This window comes from Macrobrachium rosenbergii, chromosome 16, assembly GCF_040412425.1.
Source record: "Macrobrachium rosenbergii isolate ZJJX-2024 chromosome 16, ASM4041242v1, whole genome shotgun sequence".
NCBI lineage: Eukaryota > Metazoa > Arthropoda > Malacostraca > Decapoda > Palaemonidae > Macrobrachium > Macrobrachium rosenbergii.
This window is the reverse complement of record NC_089756.1, coordinates 23,523,018-23,546,806: the sequence shown is the minus strand read 5'-3', so window position 1 is coordinate 23,546,806 and position 23,789 is coordinate 23,523,018. Positions and strand designations below refer to the sequence as shown.

At 35.2% G+C, this 23,789-nt stretch overlaps 1 protein-coding gene and 2 long non-coding RNA genes across 3 annotated transcripts in view; 2 read left to right on the top strand and 1 right to left on the bottom strand.

Moving 5' to 3' along the window:
- LOC136847194 (uncharacterized) overlaps positions 1–23,789 on the bottom strand; it is a 129,175-nt gene that overhangs the window by 51,867 nt on the left and 53,519 nt on the right. Inside the window, exon 3 of the long non-coding RNA XR_010855651.1 lies at positions 17,098–17,142. This is a non-coding gene — a long non-coding RNA (uncharacterized lncRNA). The remainder of the gene's footprint in view (positions 1–17,097; positions 17,143–23,789) is intronic.
- Positions 489–1,708, top strand: LOC136847009 (uncharacterized). Its single transcript, XR_010855572.1, has 3 exons — positions 489–624; positions 768–843; positions 1,428–1,708. It is a non-coding gene; the product is annotated as an uncharacterized lncRNA (long non-coding RNA).
- Positions 9,528–23,789, top strand: part of LOC136847193 (uncharacterized) — a 479,536-nt gene continuing 465,274 nt past the window's right edge. Inside the window, exon 1 of the mRNA XM_067118628.1 lies at positions 9,528–9,632. Within this exon, the coding sequence (XP_066974729.1) occupies positions 9,603–9,632 (30 nt within the window). The 5' untranslated portion in view covers positions 9,528–9,602. The remainder of the gene's footprint in view (positions 9,633–23,789) is intronic.

The following is a 23,789-nucleotide window of genomic DNA, read 5'->3' as shown; positions in this document are numbered from 1 at the left end:
TATATATAGCTTGGTAAATTAATGTTGAATCCGATTTCTTATGAAGCATCCGAAGAAAGATCGAGGGAAACGTGTTGTTACTAGGAATAATTCTCTCTCTCTCTCTCTCTCTCTCTCTCTCTCTCTCTCTCTCTCTCTCTCTCTCTCTCTCTCTCTCTCTCTCTGCAGTAGAATAAAACCAGGACTAAAACAACAGACAGAATTGGCATAACTTTTTCCTGTAACATATGTGGTAATTTGTTCAAAAGTATATACCAAGCTATTTCCTTAAAAAGGAAATAAATTACTAACATAACGGATACATTTTGTAAAGCACTAGTAGCGAAACTACCATTCGAATTGAGCGCGGAATAGTCTTGACGTAAGGATATTGGTAGCAGTTGCCAAGTACCGACTTGAAAGAGGACGGTGAAGAAAAGTGTATGGACTTGACCGTCCTTGGCTGGAAACTTGTGTTTTCGTTACAACGAATAGGACCGTTGCTCGACCACTCAAGTGTCCGGCGGTGGGAAGTGTAGTTGAGTCGTCTGGTCGCGCGAAGTGTTGAGCTGTCTATCTACAAGATGCGAGGGGTTATGCTGTATTTCTACGAGGACCGGGGTGTTTAACTGTCTTTCTACAAGGGTAGGTTTCTCATATTCCGGTGTTTGCTTTATGTATGCGTTAAGAGCCTTTTGTTAGGCCACACACTAGTCTGGTTCTGATCATCAGTTAATCGGTGTTTAGTGGTTAATATATTTATTTTATGATGCATTCTCTCATTTCAGAAGTGTTGGGCTGCTGCTGATGCTGACTTCAACGAAGCTGTCAAGAGGAGATGGGTATAGTATACCAGTGTACCTGGTGAGTTTCATTCTAATTTTTGCTTTCATAATTCCTAAAGCAAGCTAATCCTCCCCCATCTGGGGCGAGGCCCCTGGTGGGGGAGGATGTCCCTTTTGACATGCGGTAAGTTTAAACTTACCGTATGTCAGAGGGGGGCTTGCATACCTTTACTAACCCAAACAAAACTAACCAAATTAAAGTTTCCTGTTTTGTTCAATAGCTTATGTAGGAATTCATAAAGTGACTCTTAGTTTTGTGTAATTTTGATCTAGAATTAAAATTGATTTTTTAAGTTTAAAACTAAAGCTTTTACGTTTTTTCATTTAGATTTCTTGCCGTGTTCTAAGTTAAATACTTACCTGTTGTCTTTTGTGCCGAAGCTGAGTCAACATTCATATTTAAAATTTCTTTAAGCTTTTACGGAATTTCATTTAGCTTTCTTATGCTGTAAGCAAAATACTTATTTGTCTTTTGTACTGTACCAAAGCAGTGACAACATTCATATTTAGAAGTTGCCTTTTAGCTAGACAGTTAAGTAATTTCTTAACTTAGGGTTAAGAGTCTTCGACGATGCGGTTTACAGCTGCCATATTTTCTTGTAGGTCTAGCAGTGGAGTGAGTACACCCCCGTGGTCAACGTTCTCGAACATCACCGTCCAGGTACCAGTGCAGTAGCAAATGGGAAACTTAGCAAAACAAGTCTTCGAGGATCTCATTAATATTGTTCCCCAGCTTTGAGAACTTGGCAGGCGATTTGGAGGCTATCGTTGGAAAAGCTTGCTGTTAGTATAGTTTCTCTGAATGCTAACCATTAAAATACAGAATTAAGTTTGTTCTTGGTATGCTAACCATTAAAATTGTCCTAAAGCATAACTATTTTAATTATATATATGGTGTATTAGTAACAAGGTTTAATAAGGATGACGTTAAGTACCTGCTAACTTTAAAAAAAGGCTTAGAATATGGGATGGAATGCAAGGTTATAGTTGATATTAAAATGTACATACTTTTAGCTAAATGAAAAAATCTTCCTTTAAAAGGGCGTATAGTTAAGGTTTTGCATAAAACGGCAAGATGCTGAATATTCCTTAATTTATACCATTTAATGGAGTTTCCTTTATTAAGTGATCAACGTTTTTACACTTAGGTGTGAGCCTCTAGTAATAAATATTCAGGGTTAAGTTCAAAACTTAGCTGAAAGTAAAGCTGTAGTGATATGAAGTTCAGGTTTAAGGATGACTGATTATTCTCTAATTTATGTAATTCAATTCAGTCGATCAGTGGTAAAAATACCTGATATTATGGCCATTTTATGCATAAGCTAGGTAAATGTTGTAATGGCAAAATCTGAAATGTAATCATAGTACATCAGAACATGAAGTAACTACGTGGAACATGTTAGGAATAATTTAACACTGTTGTCTTGAAACACCTGAAGGCAGATAATGAACACAGAGTTGTTGGTGCTGTTTTCATATGTCACGGTTTAATTACTTGTGCCATGAATTGAGGTACCATAAGTTTACATAAATGAAGCTAATTCCACTAAGAGCAGATGTTTTGTACCGGAACAAATCAAAACGGGTTAAGTGCAAGGTATGAATAAGAGCTGGTGATTGAAATTAAGTACTGAACTGGGCATTTAAAATCCTAACTGCTAGCAGAGAGTACCGAGAGAAAAGTTTCGTAAATGCAAATTTCAGTGTATTGAATATACATGAACGTAGAGGTGTATATTTTTGGTGTGGTGAGCCAGATGGTTGAATCGGTTACAAATAGTTACGGTGGTACTAACTAGCTTATTAAGGGACTTCGCTATATACACAAATTTACCCAACGGCAGTACCGTTTTGACATTCTGATGAATTAATTGTTGGATTTAGACGTTAGTTGAAATACGGAATTAGTTTTAAAGGCAAACGAACAACTTTAGGAAATTAGGACTGGTATGGATAGAGTCGTGTCTAGGTAAATCCAATTGTTGAGATACTTGTGATGGCTAATTCGCCGGTACAAGGTTTTGGTATCGACAGTGTTCATATAACTGTAGTTTGAGGTATGTCGCAGTTACGAGTGGGTAACTACATAAAAGGGTTTTGATCTTTCAGTAACATTATTGTACGCTAGAATTATGGCGATAAGACTAGCAGAAACTGTTCCATTTAGTAGTGTTGTGAATGAGAACACTGTCGTGTTAACTCTTGATTGAATGCTCTTGGCGTCGTTACTTTGAAAACTGCAAGTATTATTTTAACGGTTCTTAATCCAGGGTTGAATTCCAGAGAGTGTAATAAGGTGTGCATTCTTATGGTGACTTCAATTTTGATGAATCTACCGAAGAGTGATTGCAACAAGGACCATTCTAGAATAGTTGAGGCTTGAGGGAAAGCCGCCTGCCCCTAGCTGCAACCCCTTTCGTTCCTTTTATTGTAACTCCGTTCATATTCTTTCTCTTCCATCTTACTTTCGGATCTTTCCCCACACACTCCTGACTATTGATTCTTGGTGAAACTGCGAGGTTTTCCTCCTGTTACACTTTTCATACCTTTTCGCTGTCAATTTCCTTTTCAGCGCTGAATGACCTCATAGGTCCCAGCGCTTGGCCTGTGGCCTAAATTTTATAGTCTGTCTTGAAGGAAAGCACACTTCCAGCCATATCTTCTGATGTACAAAAGTACATAGACGAAATGCATTTGCATGAACACACACACACATTTTCAAGAACCCCATACCCACATAACGTTGAACACACTCAAGAACAACCCCATACCCACATAACGTTGAACACACTCAAGTTGATCATACTAAGCAAAGAAATGCTCAAACGGTAAGCATTTTCTTAAACGGAGTGGCACAAACAATGCATTCATACTTACTCCGAGCTCATTATACACAGATAACTTGCGTGTTGGCACGCGCCAACCCGCACAACAAAAAAATAGATAGGAAAGAATAAAGAGATTTGAATATGGCACCATTCTCAATGCACGCCACACAAAATGGCACCGCTCACACCGAAGTAGAAGAGTGTCTCCTGCGAGCGAAGAGACGGCGTCCAAAGAAGAGAATAATGATCCTGTAACGAGATTAAGTTTATCTTTATAATCTAAAACAAGTTACGCAAGGCTTGCTCCATCTCCACGGCGACAATCTCGCGCCGTATCTTGAAGCGAGTTGGCGAATAACGCGGATGGAAAATGCTATCATACAGCCCAGAGAATCTTGGCCGTCCTATCCAAATATTATATAGGTTGTTTTTTTCCGAAAATGAGTTAGGCAACTGCGGGGGTAACGTCGGAAAGTGTTAATGAGGATAATTAGGGTTATATGATGATATACTGTGCGCTTTTTATTTTATCTTTCAGGCATATTTATTTTTCATTTGGTATATATCACTTTTTTTCGTTTTGTTCAACATTATATTATATATATGTTATAATATATTATATATATATATATATATATATATATATATATATATATATATAATTTATTATATATATATATATATATATATATATATATTATATATTAAAAGGAAGAGAGATAGTGGTTAATTATTATCATATCCATACAGCTACATGAAATGTGAACATTTCGTTTTTTTTTCATGGGATTAAGTTTCCTCTTCAACGAAACTCTCTTACATGACCCAGATTAGCAGGGTGCAAAATGAAGAAGATAAAAACATAATTAATTAGCATGGAAGCCATTATTTACTCTCGTGTAACGCAAGAAAAATTCAACTGCTTCCGAACAGGCGGTCTTTTATAAAACAAAATGTATGTTGTTGCTAGAGACTGGGTTTTAAAAAAATGCATTTAAAAAATCGTACGTATCAGCAGATGCTCGCTTGTATCAATAAAATCGTTCCCTGTCGACAGACGATCTTTTACAGCAAATCTTGGTCCTTTAGACAGCCCCTGTCTAGGAGAACAGCTTGCCAGTGCGCTTGCTTTCACGGAAAGAAAAAATACTCAGAGGTGATTTTTAATATAATTTTACTTTAAAGATACGTTTCTCAAAGAACGACCTTGTGTATAATTCATGTATGTATAATTATGTCTTATATATATATGTATATACTTATATATATATTATATGTATATATATATACATATGTATAAAATACACACAGATACCAATACATACTCAGTCTCCAAACCGCGCAGTAATAGAGGAAAATTTTCGATGGTGTATATTCTTGAGATAGCATTATCAGTAATTGCCATCACAAATATATAAAGGAAATTTCACTAATATCATCGCTATTTTTTGCACATGCAAATATTTTAGTATTTGGGAGCTTGTTTAAGAGTTAAACCTTTGTGGCTCAGTCCATAATATGAATGTGAGCCAACAACAACAATGATAATTTCAAATTCTTCAATTAGGCTGTTGTTCTGGTACGGTCTTGGAAAGATGCATGCATATGCTGAATAATAATAATAATAATAATAATAATAATAATAATAATAATTTCAGTTTCCTCATATTACATCACTTGCACATCCTTGACAGTTTTAGTCCTGTGACTGTTGTTGAGTGGTTGTTGTCAAGTTCTCGTTACTAGCGACGATGTTGCTAAAAATAGAGCGATAATTTATGACAAATATTTTTGGTACTTATTATCACGTTATTTGGTGCTTGTTGTTTATAAGGTTGGCTTTGATTATTATTTATTATCATTACAAACCAAGCTGCAAATTTAGAAAAAAAATGCTACAAGCCCAAGGATTCAGGTACGGAAAGCGCCCTAGTTCAGAAAAGGAAATTGAGAAGTTGATGTTAAACTACTGATAAGAAAAAATAAGATAATCAGCAACAAATTTTAGAGAAATAACGAATAAACTAAGAACTGAGATTCATGCCAGCCGGCTAAACGAAAAAGCGTTTGTACCGAATTTTGAACTTCGTTAGTTTTAGCGATTTAACTACAGAATTAGAGAGATCGTTCCGCAACTTAACCACACCAGGAGTCAGTCTCCTAGAAACCTGCATGGCATTGAACCTCGCAAAAGAAAACGCAAGAGTATTAGAATTTATCTGCATATATACTGCCCTAAAATCGAAGACTGCAGTATCTGCAAAAATACAAAACTGAGACAAATGGTAGATACTCCCTTGCCTTACCACTGATTTTGCAGCAACTGCAAATGGGACGCCCTAAATACTCGTGGAAAGCATTGAAGAATCATTCTGAAACTTCAGTAACTTGAGTATTAGTGTTTCACGAGGCCAATAGGTGGCATATCTCAATTTCGAAAATTTTGCAGATACTGCAGTTTTCCATTTTAGGGCAGTATACGTGGTGGATGGTATAGTCGAGGAAGATCTCAGTCCAGTGGATTATTAGAGTTACGAAATATACAATATGCTCAATAAGGTAATTGGGCTATTAGGGTAAGCTGCTGAAGACCAAACAGGAGAATTTTCAAAGCATGGCTAAATAAAAGATTAAACAAATTTGCTCAGGAAAGAGAAATCTCTAAAAAAAAATATTAAAACACTTTCTCAGTATACCGATATTTTGTCCAGTTAGGGAAGAGATAGGTCGAACTTGTTTCTCAACAGTGAATATGCAATCAAGAATGATACCTAGAATTTTAAATTTTTGCGTGTCGCTTGATTTCTTGGTTTCGAAGTTCATACAGCTGTTTCATTAAGGTAAACATTTTTTTTAATAATAATGAGACAAAATTAATTTCCTGTGTTTTTTAATATTATGATGCTTTCTGGAGATAACGCTTTTCATATTATTAGTTTCACTCATTAATGAATAAAACCTGAACAGTATTTTGGTAACTTTTCTGTATTCCGCATTTTCACCTGTGTAATTATAAAGTTAAATGTGAAATTATTTTGATTAAGTTCTAGAAAATAACACGCAATTTAAATAGCACAAGTTGTAAATGAGTTGTCACTGGAAATTTTGAGCAATAAAGGATTATTATTATTATTATTATTATTATTATTATTATTATTATTATTATTATTATTATTATTATTATTACGAACCAGGTCGTATTCACTCAGTTTAAAAAATGAGATATGCGAATGTAAAACGAACTAATAATCGGGTTTTATTTATTTTTATTATTATTATTATTATTATTATTATTATTATTATTATTATTATTATTATTATTATTATTACGAACCAGGTCGTATTCACTCAATTTGAATACATAAAGATATTTCTCATTTGGTACATTTCCCTTCCATTTCATTATTGTTATACTCATAGAGATGGTTTAATTTTTTTTTATAGTGTAAATGGTAAAATATATCTTACAAAATTCTTGCCTCTGATTTTATATTATACATACTAATGCACATCTCACACACAGACACACTCACACACATATATTCATATGAAGCCATGATAATTACGTATATTAGTGATTCTAGAACTGTTTGAAATACTAGAACTGTGTAAATAGCTCTGATAGAAATTAGACATCTAAAGAGTTGTGTTGCAAGTATATACAAATCTGGGAACCCCGAGAATTATATAGAGGAAATAAAAATTTTGAAGTATTTTATGTCATTATTAGGGAAACTCAAAAATGTATTTCTAGTCAGGGTAAAGATATTAAACTTAGAATCCTCAGGTCAAAAATGCACTTCTAGTCAGGGTAAAAATATTAAACCTAGAATTCTCAGGTCAAAAATGTGCTTCTAGTCAGAGTGAAAATATTAAACCTAGAACTCTCAGGTCAAAAATGTACTTCTAGTCAGGGTAAAAATATTAAACCTAGAATTCTCAGGTCAAAAATGTACTTCTAGTCAGAGTGAAAATATTAAACCTAGAACTCTCAGGTCAAAAATGTACTTCTAGTCAGGGTAAAAATATTAAACCTAGAATTTTCAGTTCAAAAATATACTTCTAGTCAGGGTAAAAATATTAAACCTAGAATTCTCAGGTCAAAAATGTACTTCTAGTCAGGGTAAATATATTAAACCTAGAATTCTCAGGTCAAAAATGTACTTCTGGTCAGGGTAAAAATATTAAACCTAGAATTCTCAGGTCAAAAATGTACTTCTAGTCAGGGTAAAAATATTAAACCTAGAATTCTCGGGTCAAAAATGTACTTCTAGTCAGGGTAAAAATATTAAACCTAGAACTCTCAGATCAAAAATGTATTTCTACTCAGGGTAAAAATATTAAACCTAGAACTCTCAGGTCAAAAATGTACTTCTAGTCAGGGTAAAAATATTAAACCTAGAATTTTCAGTTCAAAAATATACTTCTAGTCAGGGTAAAAATATTAAACCTAGAATTCTCGGGTCAAATATGTACTTCTGGTCAGGGTAAATATATTAAACCTAGAATTCCCAGGTCAAAAATGTACTTCTAGTCAGGGTAAAAATATTAAACCTAGAATTCTCAGGTCAAAAATGTACTTCTAGTCAGGGTAGATATATTAAACCTAGAATTCTCAGGTCAAAAATGTACTTCTAGTCAGGGTAAAAATATTAAACCTAGAACTCTCAGGTCAAAAATGTATTTCTAGTCAGGGTAAAAATATTAAACCTAGAATTCTCAGGTCAAAAATGTACTTCTAGTCAGGGTAAAAATATTAAACCTAGAATTTTCTGTTCAAAAATATACTTCTAGTCAGGGTAAAAATATTAAACCTAGAATTCTCAGGTCAAAAATGTACTTCTAGTTAGGGTAAAAATATTAAACCTAGAACTCTCAGGTCAAAAATGTATTTCTAGTCAGGGTAAAAAAATGAAACATAGAATTCTCAGGTTCTAGTACTTTCGAGTATTCTAGAATAGGATTCATTATTCCAATATGACTAAGATATTTAAGGTCACCAGTATATTAGGTTACAGGAAAATCAGGGTTGCAGTAAATAATACTATAATTATAGTTTAAGGAAAATATCAGTAAATCTGCAGTAAGTTAGTATGTAGTTTTCTCAGTAATGTGTGGGAAATCAGATAATCATGTAATCTGTCACTGTGAGTAATTTTTTAATTACGCCCAACATTTGTTGGATTTTTACCATTTAAATTCATCTACATATCTACCAAAATTAATTTATCTGTATATTAGTCTATCTTTCTATCTGTCTATCTTCCTACCTATCTATCTATCCATCATTTTTATCTGAAATCCAGAACATTATGCCAAAACGTAATGCTTTTCTGTTCAGTGGATAGGGCCACAGAAAGATATAATAATTTATGTTAATAACTTGAAATAGCAAAACAGCAGCGAAAGGCAGGGAAATAGCAAAGATAAGATGAAAATGCTCTTCTGTTTCTCCATTAAAATGCCTAGAACTACAGCCGTATTAATTCTAAGAATTAGATAAGATGCAATAGCATACTCTGCCGTTTCATATTTTTAATTGGAATAAAAATAAATTTGTTGTCATTTAGCTCACCCATGTCATATATTGCTGTCTTGTACTTCTCGTTTCACTTGCAAATGTTTTTCATAGAGAATTATAGATAGGCCAGAGATTATTCTGTTTCAAGATTACATGCTATAACAAGGGTTGCTAAAATTCTATGTTCTGTTTGAAGTAAGATAAAACTTATTTTGTTACAGTCTGGGCAATATTGAGTTATCCTAGGAGAAGCTTTTTATAGTGAAATAATTTATGACCTAACATTAATGCCTTTTATTTCAGCTGCAGTTCGATTAGTGAATATATAAATCGTTTAATTTTTCCTTCTTCTCGCAGTCGTAGGATGATGGGCAAGAGAGAATCTGCAATCATTTCTTCATCCTGTGGCTAAGGTGCTGTAGTTAGGAGATGCAAACGTCGCAGAAGTCATTAGTAAAAGTAAGACTACATGAGTTCTTTACAGTTAAAATTTAGCAAAATAACATAGTTGATTAACCTACCCAGAGCTACAGCCTAACTTAACCTGTCTCACCTCGGACTATATGTCCTACAATGGCTCTATAGATTTGGAGTCCGCCAGCCCTGGGCTTCCCCCAAAATCATAGAATTCTGCATCTTTCTTTCAATACTATTAACACGTCTTGTTCGATTGTTACTCTTTTAAATGAGGTGATAGTGACGGTAGTAATAGTATTATTGTATTATTTTCAATGGTTGGGCTTTTTCACCTACTTGTATCAGTAGCCTTTCTCACGGTAGTATTAGATGAAAATGCAGCCGCATAGATTTACTGCATAAAAATCACAACATACCAGCAGTTTCTGCCATTCAAGTGTTTCATGACAAAACGCCATTTGGGTAAATCTCACCCCTTTGTGTCCTTTTTTAATACATGTCATGCAACTGATCTGAAAGCAAACGCTAAGAGCTCCAGGTAATATCGTAGATACATAATGAACAGGTACAAAACGACCCAATAATCCTTGTATAGAAAACATTCTTTCAAAATGAGGCCATTCACGGCTTCTATGACGTGATCCCTCTTTTCACATAAATATGTAATAATGTAGTACAGTTGAAATACTTCGCAAGTACACAGAGAGAAATTATAGGAACACCGTGCGTAACAAAGTAGTCGATATGTAATCGAAATGTTTTTATTTTTTTTTTTCCGGAAAAGGTACTGAAAGGTTTATCGAGAAACAGTGACGGTTCATTGATTCCATATTGGCAGAGTAAGTGGGCTGGGTCTAATGATTCTTGGGCTTCGTTTTATACTGTATATCCAACTTTGGCAGTGGAGACACAGATTCGTTGGTTTTTTTATATCGAAGGATTTATGGATTCAATCAAGGCAATTAAGGCACTGGTACATTTGTCTCCTGGTGGTTACTGGTTCATGTCTAGTTTTGGCAGTTGAGACTGGTACGTTTGTCTGCGGATGGTAATGGTTTCATGCATCTCGTTCTGGAAGTGATAACAGTGAAACACCTATTTCTAAATATTATAAGCTTCGTAAACTCAGTTTTGACAGTGGAGACAGTGGTACATTCGTGTATAAATGCAGTTCTGGAAATGGAGATACTGGTATAATTGTCTGTTGATTTTAACTCGTACAATGTTCTGTTGAATGCAAACTGGTACAATTATCTGTTGATTGCAACTGGTAACATTATCTGTTGATTGCAACTGGTAACATTATCTGTTGATTGCAACTGTTACAATTGTATGTTGATTGCAACTGTTACAAATGTATGTTAATTGCAACTGTTACAATTGGTACAATTGTATGTTAATTGCAACTGTTACAATTGTATGTTGATTGCAACTGGTACAATCGTATGTTGATTACAAAAGGTACAATTGTTTGTTTATTGCAAATGGCACAATTATATATTGACTTCAAAGGTTTTGTACGCAAAATTGTAGCAATGCACACTTTGGTACAGTTGTCCATTGACAGTGAAGGTTTTAGACATCCATTTCAGGCAAAGCAAACTTAGGCAGATTTGTCTGTTGATGGTAGACTGGCACAAAACTATAGTAATCTTATGGGTCTAAGAACTGCTTTCTTGATTGCCTCAGTTCATGGTGGGGGGCGGGTGGGGGAGGGGGGCGGTTAACCTGATGCTGGATGCATTTTCGAAGAACTGCTGCATGAGTCGCAGTGTCACGCAAAACAGGTAATTGTTTTGCTGAGAGAGGCAGAAATCTGGTAATTGTGTCCTAAGTGGAAAATGATCTTTTCATCTTTTGTTTTATATGTTTTCATTCCAACATTTACACCCAAGCTTTGTGTAACCCTTCATTATTTAAGCCTCCACTCTCTTACCAATGTATATGTGAATATGTATGCGTCTTGTGCGTTTGCTTTTTGCGACGTGCTTATATTATTTTAATGCAAATGTGCATATTTGTATGAAGTCAGTTTACCTACCCTTTTAAACTTCAAATATTACTCATCATCGTGAGTCATTTCATGGTTAGCGTTTAAGCTTAGTGCATTGCATTGCATTCTTTGACTAATTTTTAACCCCTGAAGGAAATCCGTTTTTAATTTCATCCCTCTGTTTTATTAGAGATCAGACTCTGAAAACTTCATTGTCAGTCTCCCTCCCCCCAACTGTCTCTCTTTCTCTCTCTCTCACTCACTCACTCTCCTTGTGTAGACACTTCTCTTTAGACCTCCTTCAAAGACCCGTTTTTCCTCCCTTAATCTCCTTCTTCTTTATCATCATCTCCTCGTCTGACCATTCTCACGAATTCGGATTCTTTTCTTTTCAATTTTTCCTCTCTCTCTCTCTCTCTCTCTCTCTTTTTTCTGTGTTCATCCTCTTTTGTTCCTCGTGGTTGGTGGGAGTCTTTCCATTCACCCGTTGTTTCTGTGCGGTTATCAAAGCGGACGCAGAGCGTTTAGGCATTGTTCCCGAATGGTAAGACATCCTCGTAATTATGATTGACTTTCAAGATTATGAGATAGTGCAAATGCCGAGTCTCTCTCTCTCTCTCGGGCTTGTAACAAATACTTCTGTGACTGGACTTTGGCTTCTATATCATCTCTCTTTCTCTCTCTCTCTCTCTCTCTCTCTCTCTCTCTCTCTCGGGCTTGTAACAAATACTCTGTGACTGGACTTTGGCTTATATCATCATCTCTCTCTCTCTCTCTCAGGCTTAAAACAAATACTTCTGTGACTGGGCTTTGGCTTCTCTCTCTCTCTCTCTCTCTCTCTCTCTCTCTCTCTCTCTCTCTCTCAGGCTTGTAACAAATACTTCTGTGACTGGACTTTGGCTTTCTCTCTCTCTCTCTCTCTCTCTCTCTCTCTGTTCATCGTGTAATTTCGTAGCAAATACTTCATTTGAATGAAATAGCAACTACTAATTCAGAGTGCTGCGATTTGTGTTGCAGCAGCTGATTGCAGCGCTATCCATGTATATTGCAACCTTATGAAATTCATCTAGATAAGGATTGGAAAATAAGTTTAGCGTTGCTGTCAGGAAGAAAGGCAACAGCATTATTTTGCTTATAGCTCTTTAAAGACATAATGAGAGAGAGAGAGAGAGAGAGAGAGAGAGAGAGAGAGAGAGAGAGAGAGAGAGAGAGAGAGAGAGAGAGAGAGAGTCTTGGATTCGGTTAAGTATTTTGTCGAGTTTTTAAACCTAAAAATTAGTATGTGTATATCCTTTCAATCGTCAAGCTCAAAATTTTATGATCATTAACATTTCATTTATATTTTTTCCGTGAATTAAATGCTATTTTAATTATATATACATACACACGTGGCAAAATAAAATTAATTACGGTACGCACACATTTATACTAAAAAATTAATATCATACCCAAGAAAAAAATAAATATCACATGGTAAATCTCTTTAATCGCAATTCACAACATAAAATGCGATGAACTTACAAACATTCAAGCCTTTTCAAGTCTCTCTCTCTCTCTATCTCTCTCTCTCTCTAATCCTCCGTCTGACTTTGTAATCTTACAGGTCTTACAACCCGCTGGGCAAACACGTCCTAGTACTTCTTAGTGTATATCATCAAAGTTAATTATATTTGTCGAAGATACCTCGTCAAATCCCTCCCCCCCAACCCAACCTCCACCCCCACACCCAAACCCCCTCGGACTGGTGAATTGACCTCCCCCACCCATCCACTTACTTTTCTTCCTTCTTCCTCGTATATCTCACCATCTTTTCCTCTCTTCCTTTCCTTTCGTATTAGTGTGTATGTGCGTGTGATTCTTCATTTCTCCTCTGCCTTTCCCTTCCTTATCTTTGTTTTACTCTTCCTCTCACACCTCTTCTTCTTCTTGTCCATCTTTTCTTACACTGTCAGCTTCTTCCCTTTACGTCATCGTTAACTGCATTTCTTTCTGTTCTTGGTCCTTCTTCTGTTCCTCTGCTTGGTTGTTTTTCCTACTTTTTTTTTTACAACTCCAATTAATGCAAGGCTCTTTTCAGCTAGATTAATGAGTTGAATTCTCTTATATTTTATTTTCGGTGCCCAAGCTTCGCCCCATAAAAAGCGCATGTTTTCTTGATTGGCATAAAGGAAAACACATGTTTTCTTTATTGGCACGAAGGACAAAATTGTTATACGATGTACCTCTAATGCACTTCTGCCAGATTGAACAGCAAACCACTTAGACTGAATAGCCGAGCCTCTAAGGAAAAATGATGGTTAATGACATGGGCAATTTTTTTTTTTTTACATCCTACAAATGCTCTTTGGCTTCCTAAATCAATAATTATCTTCAACTAAATCAATTTAAGACATTCCAGCGGAGCCTAAAATGGTGATATTTCGTCAGATAATTTTCTTCAACTAAATCAATTTAAGACATTCCAACGGAGCCTAAAATGGTAATATTCCGTCAGATCCCGTCGTAAAAGACATTCAGTGCATAGTTGCGGTTTCCTTCGAAAATGAAAGATAATGTAGCTTTGGAATGTGGGAGCCATTCGCATATCTTAGGTAAGAAAGGCGGCTGGGTCACTGGGGGGAAACGTGGACGAAATAGGATTGATTGTAATTACAAAAAAATAAACTATGATATCATTATTTTAGCGGGATTCCTTTCAGGAAAAGGAGATCAAAGGGAGGAATGTAAAAAGTAAGAAGTGAAAAAGGATGGAAGTAAGGAAATTAAAAGAGCGGTTTGAATAAATATGATTTTTAAGGGTGAACGGATTGAATGATTGTGAGTCCTCTACATTATATGTTTGTGGAGAGAAAATAACTTAATTGTTAGTTAAATAGATAATAAATAGATATATATATATATATATATATATATATATATATATATATATATATAATATATATATATATATATATATATATATATATATATATATAGAGAGAGAGAGAGAGAGAGAGAGAGAGAGAGAGAGAGAGAGAGAGAGAGAGAGAGAGAGAGAGAGAGAGAGCGCGAGCGAGCGATCGAGCGATATGTGCTAAAGTATAGACCAAACATTTTTTCATGATATCATATTTGTGCATACTCCAAAACCATCATAATTACTAACATATACATAATAATAAATTAATTATATATATATATATATATATATATATATATATATATAGAGAGAGAGAGAGAGAGAGAGAGAGAGAGAGAGAGAGAGAGAGAGAGAGAGAGAGAAATATGCCTAAGTACAGACCAAACCTCTTTTCATGAATATCATATTTGTGCACACTTCAAAACCATCATAATTACTAACATAATTTATATACATAAGGAAGCGTTCACGTATATGTGTGTGTATGTGTATGTAAATATGAACTTCAACGTTCACTTCGCCGAAAACTTTACAGTTCTAAATGCATGTATGAATGCATTAATGTATTATGTATAGTTTGTATACGCTGCAACAGTCATTTGGCCTTATCTTACTGAAGCAGATTCTCACGACGAATTTCAGAACGGAAGCACCAGGATCTCTTGAAGCAACCTTTGAAATGAGTCACGATTCTAAAAGTGGGAAACGGAGCCTAAAATCACGAGATATGTTAAACCTTTGATCTCCTTCTTCTTCTCCTTCTTCTTCTTCTTCCTCTTCTTCTGCAGACATTTTCTCTACCATGTTTATCCCGGGTGTCTCCATAGCTCTGAATTGTTTTACGAACGCATCTTTGTTCGTTGCAAAAAAAAAAAAAAAAGTGCGTGCAAACTTACAATAACCTCATCATTTAATGTCGAATGAAAAACATTCTCTTCCATCATCCGTACGGCATTAATGCTTTATATATTTATTCATCCGATGGAGTTTGTGTACCAGCCGGCGATTTGGGGGCTCTGTAAGCACCGTTTCGAACTGGGCCATTTCGCTCTCTCGCGCGCTATTCCACTGAATTCGGCAATAAAGGAAAAAAAAGAAGTCCGCTACATTCCAATAAATTCGCCTGAATGTTTCCATTCGATTCGTCGGGACGCTTCCGAGAGAGAGAGGTTTTTATTTATAAAACGCCATGCAAATCGGGGACGGTAATATGCGCCCGGGGGAATATTTGCTCCGTCATAACGACGGAATTATCTCTCGAATTCGCTCTAATATCAGCGTATAAAGAAAATAATAAAACTAAATGGCTCGTCGCGAATGTCTCGATGGCTCCGCTTCCACATGACCGTGCCATGTTTTCGGTCCAAAATGGCACTCTTCTCCTCCTCCTCCTCCTCCTCCATGTTTCGTATCGGATGTTCCCGTGTCCGCTCTCCATTCCGAATGTTTTCGCATCCTTATTTTATTTTTTTTTTATTTTCCTTTCATTGTTATTATCATTACTCTTGCAGCTGTTACTTTCACGATAGTTGTTATAGGGTAATATTTCCAAATGAACGGGAACGCTCGAAACGAATGACTTTCAACGAAGATTGAACAAGAGACACTCAAACAGCCGTTGAATATACGGACAGAGAATAAGATGAAGGAAGGGCCTGTACCAAAACGAGAGTAAAGTTAGGGAAAAATGGGGAATAAATGAGAAGCTGGAGAAGAGTAGATAAAAAAAGTATGTGATGCTGATGGCGCCAGAAGTATGCATACGTGTGGCACTGGAAAGAATCGAATGACAAAAGGAAAACAGTGCATCTGGGAAGGAAAGAATGATAAGATATGCGAATTTAAAGCTAACTAAGAATCGGGTATTGTGTAGTGGCGAAGTTGAAGGGAAGAGTACATAATTCTCCCCCAACCCCCCAAAAATTAAATTATATATATATACATATACACACAAAATCCACAAAGGAAAGAGTAACAGTGGAGTGCTGCGAGGCCTTTCGATTTGTTGTCCCTTTACTTAGTGGGCTGCTAAGTAAAGGGACAAATCGGAAGGCCTCAGCACTCCATTGTTTTTCTTTCCCTCGTGAATTTTGTCTGTATTTATATATTCATCACGTTCCATATTTTCATGATTGTTATATATATACTGTATATATATATATATATATATATATATATATATATATATATATATATATATAATCAGTGTTATTATTGTATGTGTTTGATTTGGAAGCCATCGACATCAGAAATAGACGAAGAACGAATCGGAGACAAATCTATCCAAGTAGGTGCTCGAGTATGAGCCACAGAAAAGGTGGAAAAGCCAAAAACATCAATAATTAAGATATTTTCTATGATTAGTATGTATATATTTATTATATATCTATATATATATATATATATATATATATATATATATATATATATATATATATATATATATATATATATATTATACATGTATGCTTATACCTATATATATATACAAATATTTATGTATATATATATATATATATATATATATATATATATATATATATATATATATATATATGCATTAACAAGTACAAAACAGTGGAAAAAGTTTATAAACTTGTAATAATATGTCTTACCTGTCATCTGCTGATTTTCATGTTCAGCTCGTTCCCAATGCATATCTGCAAAGTAAGAGAGAAATGATTAATTTTATTCCGTGACTAAAGGTGGTGCTCCGTGGCATCTTTATGATTTTGCCACCGAAGCTCGGCAACATGTATTTGTCGCAGAATTGCAGTCACACTTCCTCGTTCTGAAATGACATCATCCTCCCGGCATCAATTTTGTACCAATTCAAGAAAAGTTCTGGGTAATTTACACCTATGTAAGAAACGTATTGGATTGGTTTGCACCATCCTGTGAAATATATTTGTTAACTTTGCTGGGCGTGATGAAAAATATTGGATAATTTTCTATAAGCTAATGAAAAACACTGGATGATTTTGCACCAATTTAAAATTTCCCCATATTTATGAAAAGCATCGGATAATTTTGTACCAATTCTAGAAAAATGTTAGATAATTTTGCGCCAATTCAAGAAAAATGTTAGATAATTTTGCACCAATTAAAAATGAGTTTTTGCTGTAGTTGAGAGAAATATTAGTTAATTCCTCACCACTTCAGATAAATGCTTGTTAATTTTTTACAAAGCTGATAAATATGGGATAGTTTTGCACCAATTTTGAAAAAAATGATCATTTTTAACCATTTAAAAATTAAAGAAAAATACAGGATAATTATTTAAATGCAGAATAATACAAAGTTGGGCTGCAAAATACTAATATACCTAAAATACTGTTCGCCTGACACCGCCTTGCCTAGACCTCATGTTTATATTTTTCCTTTTTTTTTTTTATCTTCACATAAAGGTTTTTCTTCTGTGGAAGTTTGCTCCAATAGTTAATGACTTTCTAGTCCGCTCTCCTTGTAGGTTAGTACATTTTGAATAATAGTAATATCGATGAAGCTTCGTCTGAAAATATGAGTATGAATTACGTAAGTTCAGCGTCTGTTCATCATTTTCACATCCACTCCATGATTTTGGGGAGTATGACTTCGAATATCTTTTCAAATAAAACTTGTCTTATGAAAAGAACACTATCAAAACAAGGCTAAAGTTTGGGAAGCGATATTGAAACTCAGTTGAAGCTTTATTGCGGATCCAATGCTATGTTTTCTTTATTTAACTAGTAAGAATTGACGAGGCAATTTGTAAAATCAACGACTGCCTTTTGGGGTTGAATTGCATTAAATTGTGTATTATGAAAACATACTTTCAGTTCATATACGGCCATGCCATGAAATCATCATGTTTCATCGCAAATACCCCACATTACCCTTGATTACAAGAATTCCACCATCTGAAATTGCTCAAGTAATAACATTTCCTTAAAGAATGTGAAAATCTCTGTTCTCTTGTTTATATATATTGTGATTAAAACTCATAAACATTCATATGGCACTATCCTTGGCAGTCTTCAGCTGACCAAAACATGCTTTTAGGAAAAGGAAAAATGTGAAGAAAACAGCCAGGAGATTGAATAACAAATGATGGGGGATTTTTGCTCAAATTAGGCTAGTGTTATGCCTAAGGTGCTATAGGAAAAGAGGTTTGGTGTGAACCTCAGGACTGTACTTTATAGAGAACTAGCCAACCAACCCGGCGCTGCCATGGAAAACTCTGAAGGACTCAGAAAAATGTTCCTGCACCTCCTCGTACTGCTGACTGTTCCTTTTAGCCGAACATTACTGTTCTGACTGTCCCATTTATCCAGGTGTTACTGTGCTAACTGTCCCTTTTATCCAGAAATTACTGTGCTAACTGTCCTTTTTATCCGAATGTTAATGTGCTGACTGTCAAATGTATCCAGACATCCATATGGTGACTGCCCCATCTATCCATGTATTACTGTGACGACTGTCCCTTTTATCCATGTATGACTGTGCTGACTGTCCCATTTATCCAGGTATTACCGTACGGACTGTCCCTTTTATCCAGGTATTACTGTACGAATTGTCCCTTTTATCCAGGTATTTCTGTAGTGACTGTTCCATTTATCCAGATATTACTGTGGTGACTGTCCCATTTATCCAGGTATTACTGTGGTGGTTGTCCTATTTATCCAGGTATTACTGTGCTTACTGTCCCTTTTATCCAGGTGACTGTCCCATTTATCTAGGTATTACTATCCTGTCTGTCCTTATTATCCAAGGATTACTGTACTGGCTGTCCCTTGTATCCAGGTATTACTGTGGTGACTGTCTAAACCTTGATACAGAATTATTAAACACGGGAAAGAGAAGCATTATCGATAATATATTTCTATGGTATCGAGTACATGAAATGAGGTATGATAAACCCGCAGAGTTTGTCTTGTAAATGAAATTATTTTAGATAAACCCATATAGTTCATTTGCACATAAGTTACAAAGGGAAGGGGGATTGGGGAAGGGGAAGGGGGCTGGGGTATGGGTTTGAAACCCACGCTATTATCTAAGTTGGGTCAAATGATGGCCATGTGCCAGATTTTGTCAAGATCGGTCGAGTGGTTCGGTTTTCTATAGTGCACTAACATACAAACAAACTAACATACAAACATACAAACATTCACTTTTATATATAAGATAAGAGGTCTGCTGTGCATCTCAAGACCGTACTTCACAGGGAATAAGAGGTCTGGTGTAAATCTCAGGACTATGTTAATATATTAACATATATTAACAGTATTTAACATCAGAGACAGTCTCAAGCATTCGATGGCACGGGCTGTCTCATTCTCTACTTTAAAAAAATCGTGTATAGTCACTCATCGATTGCGTAATGGGACATGCCTCATGGCGCAGGGTTACAGCGGAACATGAAATGGCTAGTAATTGGTCGGTAAGTCCCGGGAGTTTTTGGAGTATGGCTGTTTTAATAAAAAATCATCATTATAATTTCATATCTCTTTGTACTGGTGTGTTATTATTTTTGTTTTTACTATGGTTTTGGCACAGTAAGTGACTTATCCATATTCATTTTTATAACCATTGTATTATTATAATTATTATTATTATTATTAGTAGTAGTAGTAGTAGTAGTAGTAGTAGTAGTAGTAGTAGTAGTAGTAGTAGTAGTAGTATGATTAGGGTTCTGTGATAGTGAGATTACTCTATTATTATTATTATTATTATTATTATTATTATTATTATTATTATTATTATTATTATTATTATTACTTCCTAGTAGTAGTAGCAGCAGCAGCAGTAGTACAATATTAGTAGTAATAGGATTAGGGTTTTTTGATAGTGAGATTACTCACTATTATTATTATTATTATTATTATTATTATTATTATTATTATTATTATTATTATTATTATTATTATTATTACTTTCTTGGAAATATAAGGCTGTATCTTGGCATTAATATTACTATTTCACAAACATGATATTCACCAAGTTTTAAACGTTTACTGCAGTGGCATATATTGTTGTTTATTGTTTAACATCAGCAATAACTTTCTCCATGTCTCCTAATCTGTTTGCAATATTGAAAGTAGCCCTGTCTCGATTTACTCAAAGAAAGCAATAGGTAAAAACTACGCTTGAAATGTTAAACCCATAAAAACTCTGTTTTTATGGGTTCAGCATACTCAGAAATAACATTACGTGTTAATGACACCGTTCTTTTTTCACTGCGAAATCCGTTTATGTCCTGCACAAATGGCTAAGGACAAAATCCAATCATCGACTGATATGAAATGCTCATGACACGTCTCAGGTTACCGCTGTTCGTGTCATTCGAGCATGAATCAAGTGTCTTCCGTATGGTGTTAGAGTATACGAGCTCTTTTACGGATTGTGCCCCATCGTTTTATGCGATGGACATTCTCAGAAGGAGCAGTATGTATAAAAGACGCTGTTGTATGCCGTAAAATCCATTTTTACTTTAGTACACACACGGCTTTTGATGTAGTAGGGTCACTTTGAACACGACTCATGTTACTGCAGTTCACGTCATTCGAGCGTGAATCAAATTCCTTGCGTATGGGATTAGAATACAAGTTTGTTTACGGCATCCGCCTTTTCGCCATCGCTTTATTGATATTGTCAGTTGGCATTCGCTTCCTTGGTCGTCTGTGAGCGTTGCAGTTCCTCTGTTTATGACGTGTAAACATCAGGATTATCCGTTATTAGAACAGAGGCATGAATTCTTAAACGCTAAGAACTGGAAATAGATTTGTTCGGTTTCAGCTCCGTGTAATGCAATATTTGGTTCTTGTTTTCTAAATTGCTTCCTTTGTGCTTAAATTTTCGGCTTTCACGTTCATTTTTGGTTTTGTATCTTTGTTAACGAAGAAGTCAGTCTATATATTTATGTATTTATGTAGATTTGTTTTATTTAATTAACTGAAAATGGGCACAGTGTGAATTATGTTTGAAATCGTGATTGTCATTACATAGCAAATTTTAAACATGGTCTGTTAATTTCACATCCATTCTAGAGATATTTATAGTTTCTTATCGCCTTAGAATTCATCAGTGAAGTTTTTATAAGTGCATTATAATTCGCGAACTTGAAAATTACGGAAATTAAAAAACAAAATTCACGAACAGTCGATCTTCACAACTTTAAAATTTCAAAAATAAAAAAAAAATTAAACGAAAATGTTGCATACTGAGCACATAATTTTCCACGCGCTCGAAAACATGCCAGTGACTAATAATTATGTCAGACGAGAAAAATATAAAAGGGTTACCTATACGTTTTTAAGTGTTTCAAAATATAAAAGGGTTTCCTATACGTTTTTAAGTGTTTTATTTCATGCAAACACTTGATTTGCCTTTTACTTATGAAAACCTTCCATAGATAGAATTTTTGCTATCATTACATAGAGATACCATTACAAAGAAAAGATTACGTATTAAATGTTAAGGCCCAAGTCCGTTTATTCAGTCTTTTGAAATTCCTTAATGGGAAAAGTTCGTTGTTGAAGGTGCTAACTCCGTAATATCACAAAATTTCAAAATAGTCGTTCATTTCCTATCAGTATTCTTGATTCCAACCTCCTGAACACATGCCGTAATGAAGTAGGCTCATCCTTATGTGATATCTTTGTATATATAAAATAGTAATTTAATTTGCAAGGGTTATATCTGTTCACATAAGTTTATTTTTAACTCTAAACCAATCGAACAATGTGAGGGAAAGCTAAAATTGCGAGTTACGTTTTTCTATTACTAAATGGCATTGCCAAGTAATTAGAGAATGGATAAAACTCAGGAAAATTTGACAAAATTGGAAGGAATGGGAAGAACCAACTTGGGAAGAAAAGTAAGGGGAGAAACATCTTGGGAAAATTCAATTGAAGAGAGAAACTAACTGCTGGACTTGCTCTGCCATCGTAGAAGAGTAGGAAGTGGAAGAGAAGAAAAGAGTCGGAGGGATTGAGTAGGAGGAGGAGGAGGAGGAGGAGGATGCCTAGGTGGAATAGGAGGAGGCTAAAAAAAGAGGAAAAGGTGGAAGGGGAGTGGTAGAACGAAGACAAGGCGGAGAAGGTCCGTATGAGAAACTAACGAAGTGGAGAAGGAAGACAAGGAAAAAGTAGAGTGCGGAAGGAGGAAAGAAATTCTAGGAGAACAGAGAAAGAATAGACAGAACAGAAAGACGAGCACCAAGTCCGCGAGGAATACAAGAGAATAGGAAGAACAGAACGCATTAATATTCTCTTAAAGTTGATATATGCCTGGTGGGCGTGTTATTGCGTCACCGGCGTATTAACGCCTTCCGTGTGGAGCAAAGTTCATTATGTACGTGACGTTCTTAGAAGAAGAAGGAAGGAAAGTTCGAGAGGAGGAAGGAGAATAAATCTCCTCCTCCTCCTCCTCCTCCTCCTCTTCTTCTTCTTCTTCTTCTTCTTCTTCTTCTTCTTCTTCTTCTTCTTCATCATGGCTGCAATCGAGTTAAGAAAGGGAAGAATTGTTCTGATGGATCCTTTGCCGTTTTAGTAATTAGATGAGGAGCACGACGCAACTGATTGGATTGGGAATCTGATGCAGGAACAGGAAGAAGAAGAGGAAGAAGAGGAGGAGGGAGAAGAACAGGAAGAAGAAGATGAGAGCGCTTAGAAAATGGAGTTTGCTGCCGGACGGTATCACCCACGCACGCATGCACGCACATACTTGTGCGCATGCATATGCATGAGCTTACGCTCATAAATATTGTGTTCGCATGTATGCATAAATATCCGGAGGGACACAGACCCGACTATATATACAGTATATATACAGCATATATATATATATATATATATATATATATATATATATATATATATATATATATATATATATATATATATATAATAATATATATATACAGTATATAAAGTATATATATATATATATATATATATATATATATATATATATATATATATATATATATATATAAATGTGAGTGTATATATGTGTGTGAGGCAAGGGCAAGCAAGTGTGAAAAGTGAACGGACAAAAGACAGAAACAGACAGAGAAAACTGAATTTCCTTTCCAGCACTCGAAACATTTCACCGCAGAATAATCATTGTCCCAGGCTATTTAAAATCAGAGCCTGGAAAAACATGATGCCCTCTCGTAGACGCAGCCCCAATTACTCCCACCCAAGAGCCAGCGGTAAAATGCCTCGGCTTCGACTGTTTTATCGTGAAGAAGAAGGAAAAAACCTGAATACACATTACTTATACAAACAGCTCCCGAACACATAACAACTCAATAAACAGGTTTTTT